Here is a 23,470-nt window from a genome sequence, read left to right as displayed (position 1 = left end):
TGTGTGTGTGCGCGCGCGTGCGTGCGTGCATGCGTGTGCGTGTGTGCGCGTGTGTGTGATGAATGCCTGTGCTGATTTGCTTGAAGACAAGATATCATATGCAGATCAAGAAGTGACCCCTTCAAAAACTGTTATTTAAAAGGTATTGAAGACTGATGCCCCATGACACACACAAACATCCACACTCGCATACACAGTTTCGCAGCTATCGGGGGCAAATGCTGTCACAGTTTTTAAAAGGATTCCCGCAGTTAGACATGCTTGAAATGACATTCTGGTTCACTAGAGAAGAGGAGTGAGGGGAGGAGTGCAGCAAAGAAAGACAGAAGCAAGGGGGAGAGAGGGCAGGCAATTTTTTTTTTGCTTTACAGAAAACGAAAAATATGCAATAATGAGTGAAATATCTTAATAAGAAGAGCATAGAGAATTTTTATTTTTATGCTGATGTGAAATAAAATCTCTATCAAAATTCCCAACCTGGTGTTTTGATGTGGTAATATTATTATATTATAATATTTTTTCCTGTCTTTACCCATACAGATTTCTGACATGCCAATTCTGATTTGGACGTTTGATTCAAAGAAATATTGTGTGGGTTCTACCTACCGCATATAGAGCTGACATCTAATCAATCTGTTGATATTTGTCTGCTCCAAAATAGATGAAAATTGTCCGATGACATACTCACTGTCTTTGTAGTTTGAAAGTTATGTCAACAATAGAAATTCAGCAATCATGTTTCTTTGAGGTCTGACCTGTTGATAATAATTTTAACCAATTCAGATTTTTTTTTTCTTTTCTTTCTAAGGGATCTTATACATAAAATAAAAGCAAACATATTGCAGCTCTTTGATGGGGATAGTTTTGAATCCATCAGAAAATTTCTGTATTTAAAAGATCATTTGTATTTTCAAATCAAATCATAACTCTCATTTTTTAAATTGTCTTTACCTATTTTATTTAAAAACTGCCTAAATGGACTGAAAATTGTCTTTTTTTCCCTCAGTTAAATACTCAGGTTTTTCTTTATTTTGCCTGTCAACCCAAAATCAAAGTCAATAGTAGAAATACTGGGTAGATTGAAAAATCTCTTAACTGATTGGTGAAACTCTTACCTCTTACTCTATGTGCAAATTATGACTAGAATTTCATTGAAACTTGAAACAGGAATCTGATCTGTTTTGCTTAAACTTTTAATCTTGTATATGAAAGGTTGGGAACTTCTCTCTAATGATGAAGTACTTTTAATTTCTTTCTCCAAGGACAGATAATCAGCCTTATCCCTATTCTTTGTCTCTACAAATGAAAACGAACAAAGAAAATAAACTTTAAGCAGATATCTAAGAGTTTCATTTACCAGAAACTTTTAAGACATTGAATCGGTTTCTTATATAGTGATGGTTCAAATCTGTGATGCATTTTTTCATGCTAAAAGGAAATTGTTCAAAGCAGAAACATACACACACATACACATGGAGTTTTGTCAGCAGTAAATGCCCTAAAGGCAAGAGGATAGCTCTGGAAAGGAAATGGTCTATTAGAGTGTCTCAGCCCATTTATTTATTAGTATAAAAGCCTCAGGCCTGTATGATGTAATCTCTAACAGCGCCTTTAAAGTGTCTCTGCCAGCCACCTGAACAGCTCTCCACTGTGCAAAGAGGTGTTCTCAACACGGTTTTATAAAGTATCTATTTCTAGATACAAAATGTTTTCAAAAATAAAACTTTGCTCCCTGTAAAATAAGAGTGAGACATGATTTTGACTGATTATGGGAGGAGAATCTGGAGAGTTATCAGTCAAACGGCGTTTAGTGCAGTTTGATTTAAATATTAGTTTGCATATGTCTGAAATGACCTGTTCTCTAAAGGTCATCATCTTAAACTCAACACGTAGACGAGAATGTAGAGATTATAGCCAAAAATGGTTATGCTGTATTCTCTCTATGTACGACAGGGTGTGATCAATGAAGTTTTAATTTGTTTTTCAAGCACTGCATGTAAAAGGTAGGACTGAAGAATAAACAATGAATTCAAACTTTTTGAATCTGCAAACCATTGTACTATCTGTTTTTGTGGACAAGTTCCTTCACTGCCTGTGGACGCCTTCCTGGTGAGGTGTTGCAGACACAACAAGCAACTCCAGTAGGTTTTTCCAACTAGAGCATGTTCAGCACAGATGTGACATCATATATTACTATTATTATGAATTATGGCAGTAGTTGTGGAAAGAAATCACAAATTAGTTTTGGTTATATGTTCTTATTTCAGAAGACACAGGTCACCTAGATTAGTGTTTCCCAACCCTGACCCTCAAGGCACATTCACTGCCCTGCATGTTTTAGATGTTTCCCTGCTTTAATGTTCCTGATTCAGATGATTGCAGTTCACCAAATGCCTGTTAATCAGCTATCAATTGAAATCAGTTGGGGTGAAGCAAAGAAACGTCTAGTACATGCAGGGCAGTGTGCCTTGAGGGCCAGGGTTGGGAAACACTAAACTAGACAACAGACTGAAGAGAAGACGACTGAAGAGAAGACACAACAGTGAAGTTGTGTGCAAGAAGTAGCTGGGCAGACTGTACTTCTTGAGGAAGCTTAGGCCATTCAGTGTTAGCAGATGATGTTGCAGAGAGTGCAATCCGTTCTGTCTGCTAGAGCAGCAGCATTAGAGTCAGTGACTTGAAAAAGCTCAACAAAGTGATAAAGAAGGTTTACCTTGGTCTGGGAACTGGATTGCCTTGTGAAGTGAATGCTCCATTTAGTCCTTCATTTAATAAAGGAGCAGGCTCTTCACAAGATTGTGACACAACAGTGTTTTCATTCAGAGGTTTTTCAGATATGATGCAGTACAAACTCCTACGTGAGATCCTTCCTGCCCACAGAGATAGACATTTATAATGAGTGTGCAGAAACACAGATACTAAGAGTTATTGCAACATTAAATTTTCCTCTGAGAATAATAACGTTTTTTTTTTTCATTAATTGAATTGATTTTCTGTCTCAACATGTTTATTGACAGTTGTTCTGATCCCTACTTGTGCTTAACACTTATGAAATATTGTAGATAAACCAAAAGTACTCTGAGCAACATTCTGCATGTCTCCTTACATTTAGGAGACAGGCATATTTATTTTCCAAAGATTTGGATTTGTTTTTTAAATATATATATACTGTGTATCTAAATAATCAAGTTGGATATACAAAGAGTGAAACAACAAAAGTATAACATGACCAGTTGTGCAGATTACAAGCCTCCTGATAAAGTCAGTACTCAGTTTGTCACTGCTCAGATGCTTTGTGTAATCAATTGTTGTATCATTTTTTAACTCACGCAGTACAGGCAGAAGTTATTTCGAGCAAAATCTGCAAACAGACTCAGAATCTCTCAGATCCTAGTTTGTGTCTTCAGTATCCCCCATAACTCTCCTAACTTTTTCTAAACCCCATCTTGCTTCTGTCTTCTCCCTGCCCCCGTTTTCTTTCCATCTCTGAGTGAATATCTGCGTGCGTGTGCATGTGTGTGTGTGTGGGGGGGTGTGTGTGTGTGCGTGTTCGTGTGTGTGTGTGTTTGTGAGTTGGTCAGCCCTCCCCACAAGCAGAGTAAAGTTAACTCCCCCCCTTTTTCCCTCTCTCTCCCTGTCTTTCAGCTGGCCTCACTGCTACTGTCAGACCTGGTTGGAGGACGATCGGCACCAACGGCTGCTGCCGATGCTGGTGTGTTTTGTGTGGTGTGCTCTTTCTCGCGTTGCGACGGACCCACACACTCACACAGTGGCTTGCATGCCTGATACTCCCCCCACGTCCTGCTCTCCCTCCCTCTCTGACACATACTACACACACTCACTCAGAGGGGGAGCCAGTGGTTGTGAGCGTCAGAGCCTGGCGTGTGGAAAGAGCTGAACAACGGAGCGCAGAGGAAAAGTGAGGAGCACCGGAGGGAGACTTGTACCATGCCAGAGCAGGGAGAAAAGCCGAGGGGCTGCCTCTCTCTCTGTCTCTGGAGCCGGAGTCCTCTGTTATTGCTTGGACTGTTTTCCCTCCAACAACAGGCCAACGGTAAGTTACAGTAAACTTTCTCCACTCACTGCTGCCCTCAACACTTTGGCTGTTTCTACCTTGGCTTTGCAGTGATGTCACTCTGCTGCAGCTCATTAGATGGGCTCTGTTATGTGTGCTTTCGTGAATGTGTGAACTAAGGTCTTTCTTTGAGTTGTGACTTTGATGAGCACACTTTGGTAAGCGGTGTCTGTTTTCTGCAAATAATCTGCGATCATAGTGAGTTTGATCAAACATCTTAAAATTGTGGTAGTTTTTGTAGAGGTTATCTGAGACACAAAATATTTGATAGTTTGTTACATTTGGACATACCATTCATGTCTGCACCCAGTGGATCAACTTATCAGTGCCAGTTCTTCAAAAAAATGTCTCATTAGATCGAGTTTCGTGCCATATGATATAGCTGTTTTTTAAATAAAAGTCGACTGTGTATCTTTTTTGCAAATAGCTAAATGGCAAATGTATATAAACATATATTTGTGACAGTTTTAAGAAAATTTATTTAAAAAAAAACTTATTTCAGGCTCTCGATGCACCTGTTCTTTAATTCCAGAATAAAGAACAAAAAAAAAACACACAATACACTTCAAAACAGGTAGAGAAATGTTCCACCACAGACCAACAGTTGTTATGTTTACTAGCATCAGCTGCATTGGTTGCTTCCATGTTTGGTATCAACAGTGTGATATTTGAGGTGTTGCAAAAAGAATGTCAGTTTATCTTTGATTTATTGTATCGTTACACATTTAGGAAAACTTGTATGTTTGCTTCTTCTCTTCGAATATGTTATGCTTGTTTAATAAAAACTTAAGAATGAGTCTTAATTAGTTTTAAATTGCTTTTTAATTTCACTAACATTTTTCTTGTGAGAGGAAGTAATATGATTTGGCGTGACCCAAAGCAGACTGCCAACTTAGATGTGATTGAGAGTTTTTACAGATTACGGTGAGACCTCCCCCAAAGAGGCTCATGCCCAAAAGTAATCAGTAAATAACAGTGGAAAGATGTAAAAAGCTGGACTGCACTTAGAAGAATGTTTTGATTGGTTTCATTTCCATAAACATTTCATGATGTGAAGCATTTTGAAAAACCACAATTACAATGTGAAAAGAAAATATATTTCTGGAACAAAATTCAATATCTTTTTACACAGTTTTGTTATTATATATCTTTTGTTATTTGTTTTCATAAATGCCTGTTTCATTTCAGAAACAAACTTCTCAGTTATATAAAATCAAATTAAATTGAAATCTGTCAGGTTATGAATAATTTTAACTTTTACTGTAAAAAAAAAAAAGAATCAAATATTTCTTTGTCTCTTTGATTGCGTTTCTTCACTGTTGTTCTATTTAAAGAGATTGGCATTTATTTTGAACACGAGCGATTATTTTAAGCCAGCAGAGGCTCGTAACTTTTAGGTGCTGAGATTGTCGTGTGTTTCTGCCATCCCTCTCGCATGTCTGTCATTCTGGGTTTTCATCTGTAGTCAAGACCTTTTGCTCAGAGTTGTTTTGTTTTTTTTCTGAGATGCTACAGCAGCTATCAAGAATTCAATGGAAGTTTCAAAACGTACACACAAACGTATAGAGGATTTGAATGCGACCAGTGGCCAATCTGTCTGAAAAGTCTCTGAAGAGCTGCCAGAGGGTAAAACATATGCTAAATCTCACATTAAAATATGTATTTAGTGGAAAAAAATATACACATTAAATTAATTATTGTATTTCTATTTCCCAGTTCTTATTGAATAAAAAAGTACTTGTGACATGGTTGTGAGTTTTCCATGTCTAACTTTACTGCAGAGCCTTTTAAGGAGTGAAAAGGTTTGGTCCTTGATTTGTGCAGATTTGAGCAGAATTCTCTGGATGTTTAAAAAAACTGTTCAAACTTTCATCAGACTTTGGTTCTGTTTCTTCTGAATTCTGCTAACACCACACTAATTCCTGCTTTCTCAGGGGTTTTACCCAAATCTAGTTTATACCAGTCAGAAAGCCTTGTAATACTTTGTGGATGATGAATACGCCAGTGCTTTTGTCTTAAAAAGTTTTAGATAAAAAATAGCAAAAACTTTGCATTATCCAACACAGCCACAGAATTACTTCATGATGTTTTTCAAGGAAAACTTGTGCATTTCATTTTTGTGTGGCCACATGTTAGTAATACTTTACCTTAATATGTGCCACTTATTGAGGTCATTATTGATGATCCCTTTAAGAATCATAGCAATCCTTTACATTTTCAGTGTAAGATGAGGTGTGTCCACTTGGTTTGGAAACAGTGTTTGTAAAGTTAGGCTCATCATCAGTCTTAATTTGTCTTAACTGTCCCAAAACATGGAAATTCCACTCTCCTTTTTTTCCCCGTTACTGGCACATCTTTGACAGTAACAGGGAGAGATAACGTTACAGGAGTTGATTGAGGTTTCTGTTTGTTGTTAGTAATGAAGTGTAGTGAGGTGCTATGAAAGATGACAGTGTTTTCTTGAAGTCTTTAAAATGTACAGTTATCTTCTCAGCAAAAAAAAAATGAAAATGTTAGGATGTGAAATCTACATGAACACTCTTCTGCTCAATGTGTCTAAATAGTGTGTAGTACTCTCTGCACCACTGCAGTTCAGGTGTGTTTTTGCTTAAACTCACCAGCCAGCTCTGCCCATGTGCTGCCACCACATCACACCCTCAAGCCAAGAATATTTAAGTCAACTACCAAGAGGCGGTGACATCCCTGCTTGGCATCTCAGAGGCATAACAGTGGCTTGTTGAATTTTACCCTCTTTTCCATCTCACCACTAGAACTAAATTTAGTCCTCCCTAGGGACGGTGGAGATTTAGATTGGAACATTAAACAGGTCTAACTTGACATTAAAGCCTTATCATATTTGTGACCTGAGACGTTGCTCTGTTATGAAAGCTGAATCAGGGTCACTCGTCTCAATTTGATTTAAAACCATTTTTTGTTTAGACTTGCAGCAGCCCTGTGCATTTGTTGACACGTACAGTAGATGACTGACTGGTCTGGAAACGGGATCATTCGGTGGTTGACACACAGATGATGGATTGTTCTGACAACTCGCTCTGCTCCGACTGAACAGGCCAATAATTGTAAGAAAGAGAGAAAAAAGAAAGAGGGACAGTAAGAAAGAAAAAAAGCTGCTGACATAGTTAAAGCAGGTGTTTTATTTTCACTTGTTTATTTTAACTGTCTGCCCACACTCCCACTGTAAAACAACTCGCGGATTCCTTATGAACTCAACCGAGGCCTATAGAGTCAGCTGGTTGTTTTGCAGTTGAAGACAAAGCTGCTGACAGCTCCTCTGTTGTGTCTTTCAGATGAGCACAGTTTGCTCTTTGGCGTTTTTGTCATTGTCTCTGCAGTAAACAAATAAAGGACATGGCAGCCATTAGTTTACAAGGAGACTGGAAGCACACTGACTTTGTTCACTTTCTGAATCACACACATGCACATATTTTTTGACCTTCCACCTACACCCGGCTGTAGTCCTCAATGTGAGTTCTGGGAAGTGACGAGGGAGTGCGATAGCTTACATTTCATTGTCCTTGGTGGGAATAAGCACTACTGTATCGGTTTTCACAGTCAAAGCCCCTGCCAGTTGCTTTGCTTTTGTCACTGCTCTCTAATAAGGCTGTTGCACATCGCAGGGATAAAAGCTCAGTTCTAAAGGAATAAAACTCCCATTAGCTCCTTTTGTTTTGTGCAAGGCTAATTACGTTGCTGAACTTGTAATTTCTGTAAAGGTGTTTAATTCTTTCCTGAGAATTTTCAGAAAGATCGATTTGTTGTAATTGTGTTCATGATTCAAATATTTTCATCTTAGTCTTTTGCAGCATGCAGGCGAAAACATATTGTCCTTGTAGAAAGCAAACTTCAATATTTTTGATCAAGAATTTTATTTTTTAAATTCCTTAAGAGGCACTGTGCCCTAGAGCTGGGTCATAGTGCAACTTTTGCTGGCTCCTTGGTACTCGTCAGTCTAAAAGTTTTTTTTTTTTTTTTTTCCAGGATGCATTCATTCACTTGATGGAAACTGATATCTATTAGAACCACTAATGTACAGGCTTTAGGGCTGAGAGGTAAAGTGATTATGTCAGTTATAGGAAATGTGTATAAAGTATGGTACAGCAAACTCACACCTTAGCCCTTTCTTTATCACATTCAGTAGTCAGCCGCTGGATGAAATTACCAAAGCAGGGTCTAGAGGGCAATTCGGTAGAAGTTGAGTATGACATCCGAAGGAGGAAGCATTAACTTGTTTACATGGGCCTAATGCAGCATGTTTCCCATAGAATGGCTGATATAAACATTGAAGAGATGGTTCTATTCAGATGACCTCTAAAATGTTCAGTTAATGGAAGTGTGGAGAGTTTGAGACTGAGGGGTATTGTATGCTGTAATGGATACAGATCGGGTAACTTCTAGCCAGTCAGATTACCAGTCTGGCACTGACTTCTTAAGACGCAGCTGGAGTTGAGGAAATTGTGTGTGTGCATGCATAGAAAGACATACTGTGTGTGTATGCGCGTGTGTGTGTGAAGGAGTGTGCGTGTGCGAGACGGAGAGGGGTAGAGAGCGAGAAGATTTTTTTTTTTATGTGTACCAGTCTGAGTATAAGTGAACTTTCTGACTGCTTAGTACCCCAAAATATGTTAAAAATGAAAAATGACCCACAGGTTATTTGATAGAGGTAGTGGATTTGAATCAGTTTTCTTACATTTAACAAAGAGTGAGAAAAAAGAGTTTCCACCATCTTGTCTGGCAATCAAAGATCAGTTCAATTCCAAAATACTTTGTTAATCCCAAAAGAAAATTGGATAAAAGCTGACCAAGGAAAAATTGGAAGCATTCTGCCCAATTGATCAATTCATGTCTATTTAACATTAGTAATAATAATTAAAAGCTAATTTGAGTGTTGTGTCTGAGCTAGAAACATACAGTGATATTTATAGATACATTTTTGAGTAATATTTATTTTTATGTAGCTGTTTACCAGCAGGATATTCACCTTTTTTCAATGTCCCACACCTCCTATTCACCTGATATAACTTCCATAAATAACCATGCAAAATTAACATTAAATTACACCACATAAAACATACATAAATGCACACTGATAAGTATTTAATAGATAACCTTAAGTTAATGCAGGGTGATGCAGTTATCAAGCGTTTTGACTATTTATTGTTAATTTTGCAGGTAAATGTTAAAAGTATTGGTTGATTATTTTTTTTAAAGTTACTGCTGAGATGTTGTTGGTGGACTTAACCAGAAATGGTCCAACAAATGAAATTCTGCTTGGAGTCTCTTCCTTCCTTGGGATGGCTAAATCATCAACCAGCAGTAAGATTTCAAGCAAAGAAACGTGAGACGCGAAATACTTTTTTCACATAAACTGCTTGTTTGCAAATTTTCAGTTAATGTAAAGTTTAGATTTATATTAGTATTCTGAAAAAAAATTTCAGGAACATTAATAATATAGATGTCTTAATAATTGTTGTGAGCTCAAGTCCTGATAGTGCAGGCTGCACATTATGGTAAACACAATTAAGTGATGGACAGATAACAGGTGAGGAGGAGCACAGCATAGCTGGCTGTCACAACTGCAGCACAGAGAGACTAAAGGGCTTAGAGTTTTCCATGCAGTCATGCTCCATCACTTTGCCCACCCCCCCTTCTGCTCTTGGCATCTGAATAGATTTTCTATCAATCTATCAATCTATCTATCTATCTATCTATCTATCTATCTATCTATCTATCTATCTATCTATCTATCTATCTATCTATCTATCTATCTATCTATCTGTCTGTCTGTCTGTCTGTCTGTCTGTCTGTCTGTCTGTCTGTCTGTCTGTCTGTCTGTCTGTCTGTCTGTCTGTCTGTCTGTCTGTCTGTCTATCTATCTATCTTGCTGCATACTAAATATTTCTCAAACAGATCTCAGTTTAGCAAAATGACTTCATTTGTTTTGAGCTAAGAGGTGTTTCAGCAGTAAACCTGTTTCTACAAATACGTGTATGAAGCCAAGCCAGTTTAATAGATAACGTGTTGACAGGGTTTTTACTTCCTCCGTGATTTGCTAAAGCTTTGTGAGCAGAAACAAAGCTTAATTTATAGAGAAAAAGATCTATCAAAATTGACAAGGCCCCTTGTAAAAAAAAAACAAAACAACAACATTTTTAACCCAACCTCCAGCTCTCATTGCAGTTTTTGTTTTTTCATTTCTTAGAACAAAATTGAAATTCTCACAACTGCTTGTTCAATCTTCAAACCATTTTGTCACCTGTGCCCTTAAAAACAGCAGTGTCCTGTTCCTCTGAGCCAATTGCAAATGCTTTTTTTCTTTCCATCATGTAAGTGATTATGTCATTCTCTGCTTTTTTTTTCTACATTTTCAATTTCTTTTGTCATGTAGAGCAAAATGTACTGTACGTTCCTCTGTTGAGCTGTCTCAACTTCCACAACATTTAAAAATAATTTCATTGTATAAGTCTTAACATGCAAAATGCTTCAGCAGTTTGTCACAACATGTGAGGCATTTTGCCATACATTTCTGTTACACTTTTTTCTAAATCTGTCCTGAACTGTCACATCAGAAAAATAAATAAATTCACCCTGTTATTCAGGGTCATTTGTGCATATCAAGAGTTACTCTTTTAACCAAATGGCTTTGCAATAGAGACAATCATCATACGCTGTGATAGGTACCTAATGGGTGTCCAGATGGGAATGGATGTTGAGTGTGCCTGCTTACTGTGTGCAGGGTTTCAGCTGGCAGCATGTTTGGCCAGTGAGATAGTTAAGAGAAGGTCTGGAGCCACTGATGGGTGATATGTGACTAAGTTAATGGGAGGCTAATCAGGCGTAGGAGACAGTGAAAAGCATTCAGCTTTAAACACACATTAACCAGCATAGTCACTCTTCAACACATAAATACACTATAATGCCCACATTCTTCACGCTATCAACGCTAATGTTGGAAATATGGTGATATCCCTTTAATAGCCACCTACACTCGAACACATCTGAACTCATGCAACCATGCACACTGAATGGAAAGCAATTGCTTGAGTCACTGCAGATGACTGAGACACCACAGACCAGAACTTTTGGAAATAAACACATAGCAGCTGTAATGTTAACACCGTCAAGCGTTCCTTCTCTACACACATTCTCTCTCTGTTCCTGTGGCACACAGTAAGATACTAACCAACACAGAGGCTTTTTTTTTTTTTTTTTTTTTTTTTTTACTTTTTGTCCTCAGCGGGAGACAGTAGATCTTAGACTTTCTTAATTTATCATGAGGTTTTTTGTTACAGCACTTGTAAGATATGTTGCCATGATTGCTGAGTGACATTGCTGTTACGTGGTGTCAAAGTTTAAACTGTATTTTTGCCGTTTAAACTGTATTTTTGCAGTTTAATGGTATGTTTGCTTTGTGCTTTTTCATTTCTTAAGTAGCTGTTGTCAAAATAATGTTGTGGCAGTATATTTTGTTCATTACTTTATTGAACTTTACTCTCATTCACTTGTGCATTCTTTAAGAACATGTCAGTGATATTTTAATTTCAGATTTGCTGCATGTTTTGTATTATTTGACCAGGTTGGAACTTTAACTGCCTCTCAGATCACCTTACATTGTTATAAATATGACTTTATGATTGACTAAACAACACAAGTGTTGAAAGAAAATGTGACTATCCACCCTGCATTTCCATGCTTAACATCTGCTAAATTTGTTTTTCACCAAAGGTGTAGAAGATAAGCATCTAAATATTTTCTCATGTGCACAGAAGATATCGCTGCATATGCTTTCTTACTTATCTCTAAACTGTTCTTGACCCCTAATTTAGTCTTTTACTAACTAGATAAATGTGAAGCCTAACATTTGGCATGCCAGCTAAGGTCTGTATAGAGTCTTGGTCTAGCAGAAGAAATTTTTGGAATCTCTCTGAGCATTCCAAGGTTTGAACTTGGGGTGAACTTGCTCAGATGCTCGGATGCCATTCAAGACAGATTGGCAACTGTCTTCAGTGTTTTCCAGCTGTACATTTTTTTTTCACTGTGAAACAAAAAAATTCCAAATTGTTTGAAAATGTTTTATAACCTTTGTCGATTGTTAGGGACATTTCCCTGAATTTGGTTTAGACATTTACTGTCATCAGCAGATCTTTTTTCTAAGTCTCTCCCAATGACACCATGTTGCGAATGGTTCCATAAAGCTGATTTTTTTAGGTGGATATATGCTTTTTATTTTTGCTTTTAGAGCATATGTGCACTTTTAGCACATAGTCTGTCCAATCTGTTTAAAATGAGACCCCGTATACACTAATCAGTAACAAGAAAGATCCACCCTGCTCCTCCTGAAGCTGGTGTTGGAAGCTCAGTCAGAAGCTCCTTTCGGACACCCTAGAGTAGCTTCCCTCACGGTGGCTGAGGAGTGGGATCAACTCATAATTGGAGCAAAGTTTTGCTGCTTTCCTAAAGATTGGGACCATAGCCATTATTGAAGGTGTTGTTAAAGTCCTCGGTGTGACAATAAAGAGGTGTTTCACTCTCAACCGTCCCACAGTCACCATCTAATGGCAAATTCATCCACTTTTGGTAACCTGCCTCTGGGGAGATTTTCAAAAATGTCAGTGAAATCTGTAATGACAATTTACTGACGTCCCTAAGTCCTACCTTATTTATTTATTTTTTTTCCTATTGTGAAAACAGTTTTAACTTTTCTTTTTTAAAAACACTTCTTTATATTAAGCTTTTTTTATTTCTCCTGTCACTAATTATATAATATTTCCTCCCTTTGTATGCAAGTATATCTTCTGTTATTTTATGAATCTTTGATTCTTCATTCCACTTTCGTCAAAGTAGCCATTTTTGTTTCAGTGTAAAACCAGAACCAACAACTTTGTTAGTTAGGTTAGAGTTACCCACGTGAGTAATCTAATCTATCCCTGCCACTGTAATCAAGCTTTGCATGTGCATTCCTGTTGAACAAAGTTAAACGTGTGTGCAGATTATTGAGCTTCTAACTCTTTATTTTACTCAGAAATTCCACACTCGCTTATCTTTTTTTTCTTTAGGCTTGTCAGTAATCACAAAAAAAATTTTTTCAAAGCAACTAACTCATCAGTTTGTCTGCGAGTGTCTCTGAATCCTAATAGTTGCCTGTTTTTTGTGTAAAATTATACACTTGAAGATATATTTGCCATGGGCAGCTTTTTCTGTGTGTCCTTGACGCCTTATTTAATCTGTTTATTTGCCACCTTTTTCAGAACAAAATCTCACGTGACAATATTACATTGAACATGATAAAAATAAGTGGTTTATCTTCGAAAAGTCCAAAGAATATTCACCATTATTAAACATGTTAGCATAGCTATAAGTTAACTTTTTTCTTTGAATTGATGCTTGGTTTGGTCATAAATACATTGTAGCAAATCATTCTTATTATTTAAGGTCAGCCAATTATAATCGCCCACCTTAGATACCACCAAATCTGTCTTGAATGCTTTTAGTGGTGGTGATGTTCTTGATAGGAAGGAGGGTCCCAACTCAGCTTATACGTAAGCCCACGTACAACACTCAGCACTATATATATGTATGTATAAGTAGGTATTAAAGTTTAGTGTAGAAGCTGTAGATCATAGCTGGCAGAGGAGAATAGTGTTTGTTTAAAACACTGCACTGATACGGATACTGCACAGACCCTGTGCCTGCTGTGTTTCTGTGAATGTTTTTTATATAAAGCATTCTTATGTGACACACACATTTGTCTGACAGAACACAAGAACAGATGCTGTAGGATCCCAAAGTGGATCTTTAGAGATTCTTATGGCTTTGTGGCAGCAGTTAAAAAAATAAAAAATAATGAAAAAAAACCCGGCACTGAATAAATACAATGGCTCTCAAACTTCAAAGTAAATATGTTCTTAATACAGCCATTCTCAGCTTTAACAAGATGTTTGGATATAAAAAGTCTCCCCTGCCCTGAAAAATACCAGAATTTTGAGACATAAAATCTGACAGAAAGACACATTAAAGGAAAAAAAAAAACATTTGCATCTGTTAATGGGATATACATTTCAAATAATTCATATGGAAAAATATAACAAAAATAAAAATAATAGTCATGTGAACAACGTAAAGTAACTCTTAGAGGTGTATGAGTTTCATATGTCTCAACTTTGTTGTATTTGTCCAATCTACATCACATAAGCTCTTAAATCACTGACTTATTAAAGAAATTAAAATGTTATTTGAATCTTTTTTTAGTAACTTCATTCACTAAGTGGAATTAAGTTATATTTGTTAATTACATTCAGTTAGTTATGCTTTAAACTGAAAGATATTTTTCACCTAAGAAGCAAAAAGTCTAGAAAAAGAAGAGCTGAGTCGTCATTCACACTGGGGACTGAAACTGAATTAACGGGTTATTCACTATATGGTTTGCGAGCTTAAGGGTGTGCGCACTGCAATCAGGCTTGTCCAGCTTTTTATGTACGTACTGTTTTTTTCTCTCACACATTTACTTGTTTTTTAGTTGAATTAATGCAAATTTTCTGAGCCAGATTAGATTTTAGACTTTTATTAGGCTGTTAAAATATATTTTATTGACTTTTATAGTCACATGTTTTACTAAAGCTTTCAATCTTAGACTGTACTGCTTGGTAAAATTAGGGCAGAGTTTAGGAGTTGGATTTAAACCACAAGCATCACACTTAGTAACAGTACACACCCACAGCCCACAGATCCAGCCGGATCCCCGCTGTCTGTGAATTGATGTGGGCTGTTTTGTGATGAGTAGGAGCTCACAGATGGCAGCGAATGGGAGAAAAGGAGCTTTTCAGGAGGAGACCAGCTGGTCCTCTTTCTCTCTCTTGCTTTGCTCTCACACCTCCTTCAAGGACCGCTTCATCGTTCCTGTTATTTCAAAGGGAACATTGATGGCCCTCTGGAATTCACTCAGAGTTCCGGCATCCTTGTGTGTCTGTCAATCAGGCCCGTGAAAAGGAGGTCTCGCACATAAACCCAGACACACGCCCCTCTGGTTGAAGCATAAAGCAGCTACATGACAGCTGTAAAGCCAAAAAAGCGTGCTGGATCATTACCGCATCATTCATCAGTGTGACATAATGAAGGAATGCTTGAAAAGCTGTTGATGATGTTCCTGCGTTGGACTATAGAAGAGCTGAATGAAACAACATCCATCTGTTTTTTTTTTTATTCTGTTTCTGCAAAATTAACCTCAGCTCTGTCTGAGCATGAAGACTCTATTTCTGTCTTCTTTTTTGGACAATTTATTCTAACATGTTATAGAACTAGTTAATAGAGGTTGTGTAACGCTACTTTCAAATATAGCAAATTCAAATTTTCATAGGATTTTCATAGGAGTAACGGAATATAATGTCATAGATTTCAAGTTGACTATTATTGAATGGTTTTGCCATTTTTACAGAGAAATTGACTCTGAAACCAGCTACAGTCCTGCAGAGCTTTGCAAAATCTATGACACAAAATCTCATCTTAATATTTCCTTTTTAAATCCTAATTCTTTATTAAAAATTACATTCAGGGTTCTAGAAAAAAAAATTATAATGTACTATTAAAACAGAAAAGCGAGATTTAAAAAAAATTAAAAAATCACTGGAAACAATGCAGTAATTTAATTCGTATCTTTTTTATTCCTGGCTTCACTTTTTGCCACTTGAGGTGAGCTAACGAAACCGGAGCAGGCACACAATTTAACAATTATTCTATTTGGGTGGTAATGTGCAATAGTCAAACTCGGCAATTAAAATGAGCAAACCTTGTGAGGAACTCCTTTGACACAAACTTGAAGGCCAAACACTTGCGCGCAGCCAAAACAGCTAGACTGGCGACCTTGGCTTCCCAGCGTCCTGCATGCAGAAATCGGGGTTCATTATCGCATTCCTCTGTATGTGGGATGGCTTGGCTCATCTCTGCACTGACAGGAAGAAGGACGTGGACTTAAGAGCAGGAACTGAGTGTACTTAGCTGTGGACAGAAACACAAAAGTTAAGAGAGAGGGAGTAAAAGGCGGAGAGAAAATAGAGAGAGCTTTTCACCTTCCGTGTTTCTTTTGCTGTGCGGAGCATCCTGTCAAACACCTGGAAGATTAACTGCTGCACATAACTTCAGCAGGGTGAGGGAGGGTGGTGAATGTCAGTGTGGTCAAATGAGTAAGTCTTAAGTGGAGTCGGGGGGGCAGGCGGTGTTTACACGGGGGTCGGTGAAAAGGTTTTTCTGGTTGGTCTTGTTTGACATGGCCATGATAACTAATGAATATGTTCCCTCTGTCTCAGCTCTCCTCTGTCTGTCTATCTTACTTCAGATCTGGGCTCTTCATCTTGCTCCCTCACTCACAATACCTCTCCCCTCACTTCCACTTCCTCTGTCCATTTAAGGGTCTTTTTTTTTTTTTCTTTTTAGCACAAAGCTACATCTGTGGAAAAGAAAAGGCTAAAGGGTTTGAGGGGGATGCTTTTTAATTGTGTGTTGGCAGTGGCCTCCAAATCCTGCCATCAAGCCAGGAAAAATAGCCTTTAGGGTAGACCTGAGAACTCACACTGGCATATGAAAGGCCATTTCAGTCAAAGGGCTTGAAACAATTATTGTGTCAATGAGGTGCTGGGAAACTTAGCCAACTTAAAGCAATTTTAGACATTGATACAAGTCTTTGAGCCCAAAATCAGAACACAACAGAAGGTGGTCTGATTTTAAACATAAAACTTTATTTATGTTTCATAGATAAAGTTTATTGCTTATTGCTAAACTATGTTTTCCAGCTTTGGATAAAACTGTCAGGTCAAAGTTTTCAGTCTATCTTTAACTGGTCTCCTGCGGACAGACTGGAAAGGCTTCTAGAAAACATGCGTCACCATTTTTAAAGGTCATCTCTATAGTCCAAACCAAGCACATTCATAAAACATTGGAAATGCTTTTAATGGTCTCTACAAATAAGACGTTAGTGTTGGAGAAGAGCCGATTGTGTTTTCTGCAACCACTTCAAACTTTAATTTTTACCCTGTCCATTTTGTTTTTCTCTGTAAACTTTAAGAACCAGTTAAACGATAGTATTATTATTGTGTCCCACTTAACTGATTTACCAAAACCATTATAGACTCTGCAATATTTTGTCTGGACAGAAGTTTCTTCAAGAAAGTCTTATATTCAAAGATATATTAATCCCACCATTATTCATACCACTGGCAGTTTTTAATTAAAAACTTGATCAAATAACATAATAATGCCTATTACCTATAATGTAATTTTGCATGCACACAAAAACTGTTTTTTTTTTAAATTGGTCATGCAAACTGCAATTGCACATCTCTGAGGAGGTAGAATTGCAGACAGCACATCAACAGGTGGGAGTTGAGTTTATGCATGAGCTTTAATACAGATAATTTAAAACTGTATTGATCAGGATTTCCTGCATACACTTCACCTCCCCACTACAGCCAAAACAGGAGCCCACGATCACTAAAATCTAGAAGAAGTTGCATTAACTTATTTCCTTCACACAGACACCATAACAGACATTTCTTTTTTTTTTCCTTTTCTTAAAAAATTCTTATACTGTACTTTCTCTAAGGGGTAATTGTTCTGTAAGAGGTTTTCTTGCATATAGCAACGTTGGTGCGCTGCCTGTTTGTGTCTCTCCAAGTGATGTTCACACACATACACACACGCAAGCATGTGGAGAGCAGCAGCCAAGTATCCCAGGTGCAGACTTGGATGTGAAAGGCTTTGTGTTTTGTCAACAGAACAGCAGCACCTCACATGACAATCCGCTGGACTCACACTGGGAAGGCAGAGAGCAAATTATACGAGGAAGAGAAAAGGAATTTCACAGAATGAGATCAGAGGGATTTGTAAGATAACAGCAACAATGAGCAAACAAAGGAAAAAAATAATTGACAGTTTAGTTGGGAAAAATGGAAACGCCTAAGTATTGGTTTACTAAACCAAGAGAGGAGGAGAGGAGCTGTCAAACAGAGAAATCTATTAAGTGAGGAAAACATAGGGGTGCTTGGCAATAAATGAAACACAAAGTGACTTAGCATTAGTGAGTGTGCTCGAGAAATGAGAGGGAAGAGGGCAGAGTGAGAGAAAGGGTGGAAAAGGCCAGTGGCCTCTGCTCTGTCCCCTCTGTGTGCTGCTAAACTGCCCACCAGTTCCCTGCAGCTCTGTCACTTCTCGTTTGTTAATCCCCTGTTCTTCTCCCCCTCCTACTCTTCCTCGTTCCCTTTCGCTCAAATCGGTCAATTGTTAATGTGACCTCTTTAAACCCCACCGTCCCTCTCTTTCAGTTTTGTCAACAAATTACCCATGTGTACAGGAGGGACATTTAGGAAGGGGAAGTGCTGGAAATTAAAGTTCAGCAATTCATTGAAAGAAATCCCAAAAGCAACGTTTGAGTGTTTGAGTGGAGAACAAGTTGTCTTTTTAGATTTATTTTTAATTTGTGTTAACTAATTTAAAATACCGTAGCACGATTTTATTTTCAAATTGCTATTTCTTACTTTTGGATGAGACAAACGAGACTCTGCACCTGTGATATTTTATAAAAAATTAAAAAAACAGTTTTCTCAGGCTCTTAAATGTCGCTGCAGATTTTTTTGTGATTTGTTTGAGACAGCATAGATGAGATGATCAAACACAACAACAATATTCCCTCAGAACTAAAACCACTGCAGCCTGACATCACAGGGGCCCCGCCCGTCGTCAGGTTTCTTTTGATTAGCAAGATAAAAAATAAAAAAAAGGTATTGCTCAATAGAAAAAGACATCAAAACTCCTGAAAACTCAGATACATTTTTATTAACACCATAATGTGGACAACTTCCTGTGCACATGCACACACTTAAGATTTTTTTAGTCAGATTGCTGCTATGTACAAAATTTCCCCCAAAAAAGACAAAAGTACAACAGATGAGAGCTACTCCTCCACAGTCATGACCATAGGTTGCGACAAAACTTTAGGTTTTGTTGCAACACCTCTTGTACATCCGTCAAATAAGGCTAATTATACCATCTGACAACTTTTATCTTTTCAGATATTATTCAGGAGTGTCTAAACTTGGGGTCATTATCAGCCTTTGGACCCTTTTTCAGTCTCCAACTAACTGCTAGCTGTCTGTCAGCACAGTTGGTGCATATAGACACTATTTGAAATAGTTCCTGTGTATGTGGAAATATTTGTACCATAAACATAAACATCAGCCTAGAAAGACAAAATATAAGGGACAAACTTGAGACTTGCCTTTGTAATCCTAGTTACTACTCTAGATGTTAGGTAAATTTAACATCTTGCACACGCAGTGTTGCATTTGTTTTAGTGTACTTCTTAGGTCATTCTTTAATGTCTTTCAATCAGCCTGTCATTGTGTCTAAGCTTAAACATTTGTACCATTTTACGACTCAGCTCAAATGGAACAGATCATTTAACAAACTCTCTTCCTGCTGGCCGTTAAGTTTTCAGGTACAATTTTCTTGTTATAAAGCAACTCTTTTAAAATATATGTTCTTATTTTACACTTACGCTACAGCGTTTAGCTTTTAACAAGCTAGACATGTGAAAAGTATTGACCCGATCTTTGTATTTCACTGTTTGTTCCAGTATGTACAGTTTTTCTCATAGCTTTTCCGTGATGTGAACATTTTTAAATAAAATGCCAGAATCTGCTTCCAAAATCATGCTTCATTTTAAGAGCTTGCTTAGGACCATCGATGCTTGCAGCTGTTGTACATCTGGCCTCACTGTTCATTCTGTATGAATAAAAACCTTGAAAGCCGTGGAAGAAAGACACATCTGCGATCCCCCTTTTCCCCTCAAGTGACAAACAGGTGCCTTTTGAAATGAGATAACCAGGGAAAACTGGAGCTTTGTTCTAGTCTCTTAACAGCTGTAGGGGTTGGATAAGTTAAATAATCTGCTGTGAGAGAGTGCCATGGTATCAGGTGTTTGCGCTCATTTATTTTATTTCTCATGCAAGGAGAATGTTTTCATCAGGTTCTCCTTGTCCATTTCGTATTTTGTTGTTTTAGTGGATTCGATGTGCTTCACCACTGTGTGCTGGATTATATTTCAATTCAGTCAGCCAGCTCATGAAGCTCAGATGTGAATCCAGAGTTTGCTCCACTGATATTTGTCGTCTTGGCTGTGACCTCATCACTCGCTGCATGCCAACTCTGGGAGAGCAGATATTAAACTTTCCTCCCTCAGGGGAACTTACAAACCCACCAACAAATACTGAGAGAGAGGCAGGGCTCAGGAAATGCATTATGAGGAGTTTAATCAGGGCAGCAGAGAGTTACACAATCTATAGCATTAAACTGCCATGACGGGCGAATAGGAAGCCGACAAATGAGAAACCTAAACTGCATAATAGATCAAAGAGCAAGGAGGACAGGTCCACATCTTCACTATTGCCATTAAACATCAGCAGACACAAATTATGCATAGCTATTTACCATATTTTTCAGACTATAAGCCGCTACTTTATTCCTACACTTTGAACCATGCGGCTTGTAGCCCGGTGCGGCTTTTCTGTTGAGTTTTCTTCAACCACCAGGGGGCGCTTTAGCAGGAAGTGAATCATTGGAAGTCAAAATTAGAAATCAAAGAAGAAAGTGCTAAATTTTCATTTAGAACAAGCACATGCTAGCAGCAGGCATGGCGGAGAAATTTTTTCAAACTCATATGATGCATCTTTTAAGTTGAGGGCTGTCAATCCAGCAGCACAGGAGGGAAATAGAGCCGCTGCTCGGCGTGAACGAATCCATGGCTTGGCATTGGAGACGGAGGGCCGCGTCTTTAATAAACCCAGCAGATTTATTAGGATGCAGCCCTAATAAATGCCCTCTGCTGGATCCTTATGGAAAACCAAAAGCGGCGGAGATACCGCAGGAGAGTTGAAGTTTTCCATCAAATTGAATCTCAAAATTCAATAAGGGTGACATGTATAGCTTAGTGATGGCAGCTTTTTAACATATTGCAACAATCTGATCAAATCTTTCACACACACACACAGTATTACAAAATCTTACTATTTGGCATGTTGCCACTGTGTGGTAAAGTGTAACATGCAAAGAAATACCCTAATTTTAGCTTCTATTGGGATTAATAGTTAACCTTGTCAGTAAGAACATTATTTAACAAACCCCACTGGTTTTGGGAGTGGATGATGGTTAAAATGGGTTAAAATCAGCTCCTGCTTCTGGTTCACTGCAGTCCAATTAAATTTGTACTGGAACTTCTCAAATCTACGGCACTGCATTTCTTTCTGATTAGCAAATATTAATTTGTCATTTTGTTTTTGGCTGTTTGGTGCTTATGACCTCTGCATCCAGGTTGATTATTTTATATGATATCATAATTAGTCTACTGCCTCTTTTAGAACCAAGCAATAAATTATTAAAAAGCAGAAGCATCTGATTAGCTCACACAACATGAACTAGCAGAAAATCAAGAAACTGTCAGAATTGTTGATGTTCAATTAAAATGTCAATCCGGCTATGCTTTTTATCTTTTATAAAATCTGTTTTTTTTTTTTTAAATCAACTTCTATTTTATTGCATGTATTTTTGGTGTTTAGTGTCCATTTTCCCTGTTATTGTTTGACTTGTGCATTTCCAATGTAGAGAATAAAACAGATGTATAATTTCTAAGGTTTAAATCTGCCTGTTTTTTGCTTTTAATTTGTTCACAGGCAACATTTTGGACAGTATGCTGCTAAAGGCATCCAGTAAGGAGACAGTGGAGAGTGGGAAGAAGGCATTAGGCAGCACAGCTCCTGCTCTGTCTTCTCAGAGGTTCCTGTGGTGTCACTGTTATCACCACTGCCCCGATGATTCAACTAACAACACATGCAGGTAACGCAGCAACACAGAACCAACATAAGTCCATGTTTTAATAAAATATCCATCTGTTTTGTTTGCTTTTCTGTGTCTGAATGTTCCTTTTTTTTCTTTTTTTTTTTGAAGGACGGATGGGTACTGCTTCACAATGGTGGAGGAGGAGGGCGGGGTGCCGTTCCTCACTGCAGGTTGCCTGGGGCTGGTCGGATCTGAGTTTCAGTGCAGAGTGAGTTTGAACATCACAATTCAGTTCTATATCCTATTTTTCCTCCCACACACTTATTAATCGTCTGTGATTGATGTGCTTAAATAATTTTATATAGCAAGATTTCCAATGATTGTGTTAAAAAACAAAAACAAAATGACTCTGTTGACTATAAATCTGGTTATTATATTTATTTTTGCTTGATTACAGATAGATACAGTTAGACTCTAGATATTTAAAAAGGGAGCCATTTTCTCTCTCACGTTAACTTAGATCAAAATTTTCTTGCCTGGAAGTATTTGACAAAAGGTTTATTTTTCCAAAGTGGCAGAATAATGAGGGATTTATTTTAAGAATTTTAAAATGAAATTCAAAAGATTTTCATACATTTCCTTAGTTTTTGGCAGAACTACCTTAAAACTGAATGTATTTTGTGGCAACATGTATGAATCACATCCAGCACAGCATGAAAGATGAAAAACAATATCAAAGACCTCAAAGTTCAATTGAGACAGTCATAGTAGTTTGAGTGTGATATTGCCAAGCTGCAACAAGAGACAAATTTATTTAAACTATTTTATTTTTTTTTACCCCCACTGTCAATAATTGTGAAAGGTGCTGTATGTACTAAGTACTAATACCAGGCTCAGTTTTTTTATGACTTCTGTGTCCTCAGGACACGGTGTTCCCCCATGAGAGGAAATCGTTAGAGTGCTGCACGGATGAAGATTTTTGTAACAGAAACCTGCATCCGATACTGCCCCCACTCAAACCGCCTCGTAAGTTTTTCTCTACACTGTCAACGCCGTCTCTCTCGTTTTCTCATCCAGTTCATATTGTGGTATACAGTCACAGTGTAATGATAAACCGATGATACAATGATATACAAATACAAAGAAATTGATTATTTTGAAAAAGGTCAACATTGTAGAATTTGAAATTAATTCAACAAATTAGAATAAAAGGTTAAATGTAGGAAAGTCACAGTGTTAAACCACAATATGCTAATTAACTCAAATACCTCCAAAGGTTTCCTGATCACTCAGTTTAGGTCAGTGGACTACACAGTCATAAAGGAGACCGTCGCTTGGACAAATATGCAAAAGGCAGTCATTGACACCTTTTACAAGGAGCTACAAAAGGTCACAGCTGAAGAACGTATCTAAACAAAGAAGGTTGTGTGGAAGAAAAAAGTGTAGTAGGATAGGAATAACTGCAACCTTAAGATAACTGTAAAGCAACATCCTTAAAATGAGTTGGAGGAGCTTTACATGGAACGGACTGAAGCTGGACTCAGTCAAGGGCCACGTTAA

The 23,470-nt window shown here is 37.6% G+C and overlaps 1 protein-coding gene across 1 annotated transcript in view; it reads left to right on the top strand.

Annotated features, from left to right (window-relative positions):
* Positions 1-23,470, top strand: part of bmpr1ba (bone morphogenetic protein receptor, type IBa) — a 64,437-nt gene that overhangs the window by 35,621 nt on the left and 5,346 nt on the right. Inside the window, exons 3-6 of the mRNA XM_008418506.3 lie at positions 3,646-4,054; positions 21,805-21,967; positions 22,079-22,178; positions 22,834-22,936. Coding sequence (XP_008416728.1) covers positions 3,949-4,054; positions 21,805-21,967; positions 22,079-22,178; positions 22,834-22,936 — 472 coding nt within the window. The 5' untranslated portion in view covers positions 3,646-3,948. The remainder of the gene's footprint in view (positions 1-3,645; positions 4,055-21,804; positions 21,968-22,078; positions 22,179-22,833; positions 22,937-23,470) is intronic.

The sequence above is a fragment of the Poecilia reticulata genome, chromosome 9 (assembly GCF_904066995.2).
Source record: "Poecilia reticulata chromosome 9, P_reticulata-male-v2, whole genome shotgun sequence".
NCBI lineage: Eukaryota > Metazoa > Chordata > Actinopteri > Cyprinodontiformes > Poeciliidae > Poecilia > Poecilia reticulata.
This window is presented reverse-complemented; position numbering and strand designations above follow the sequence as displayed.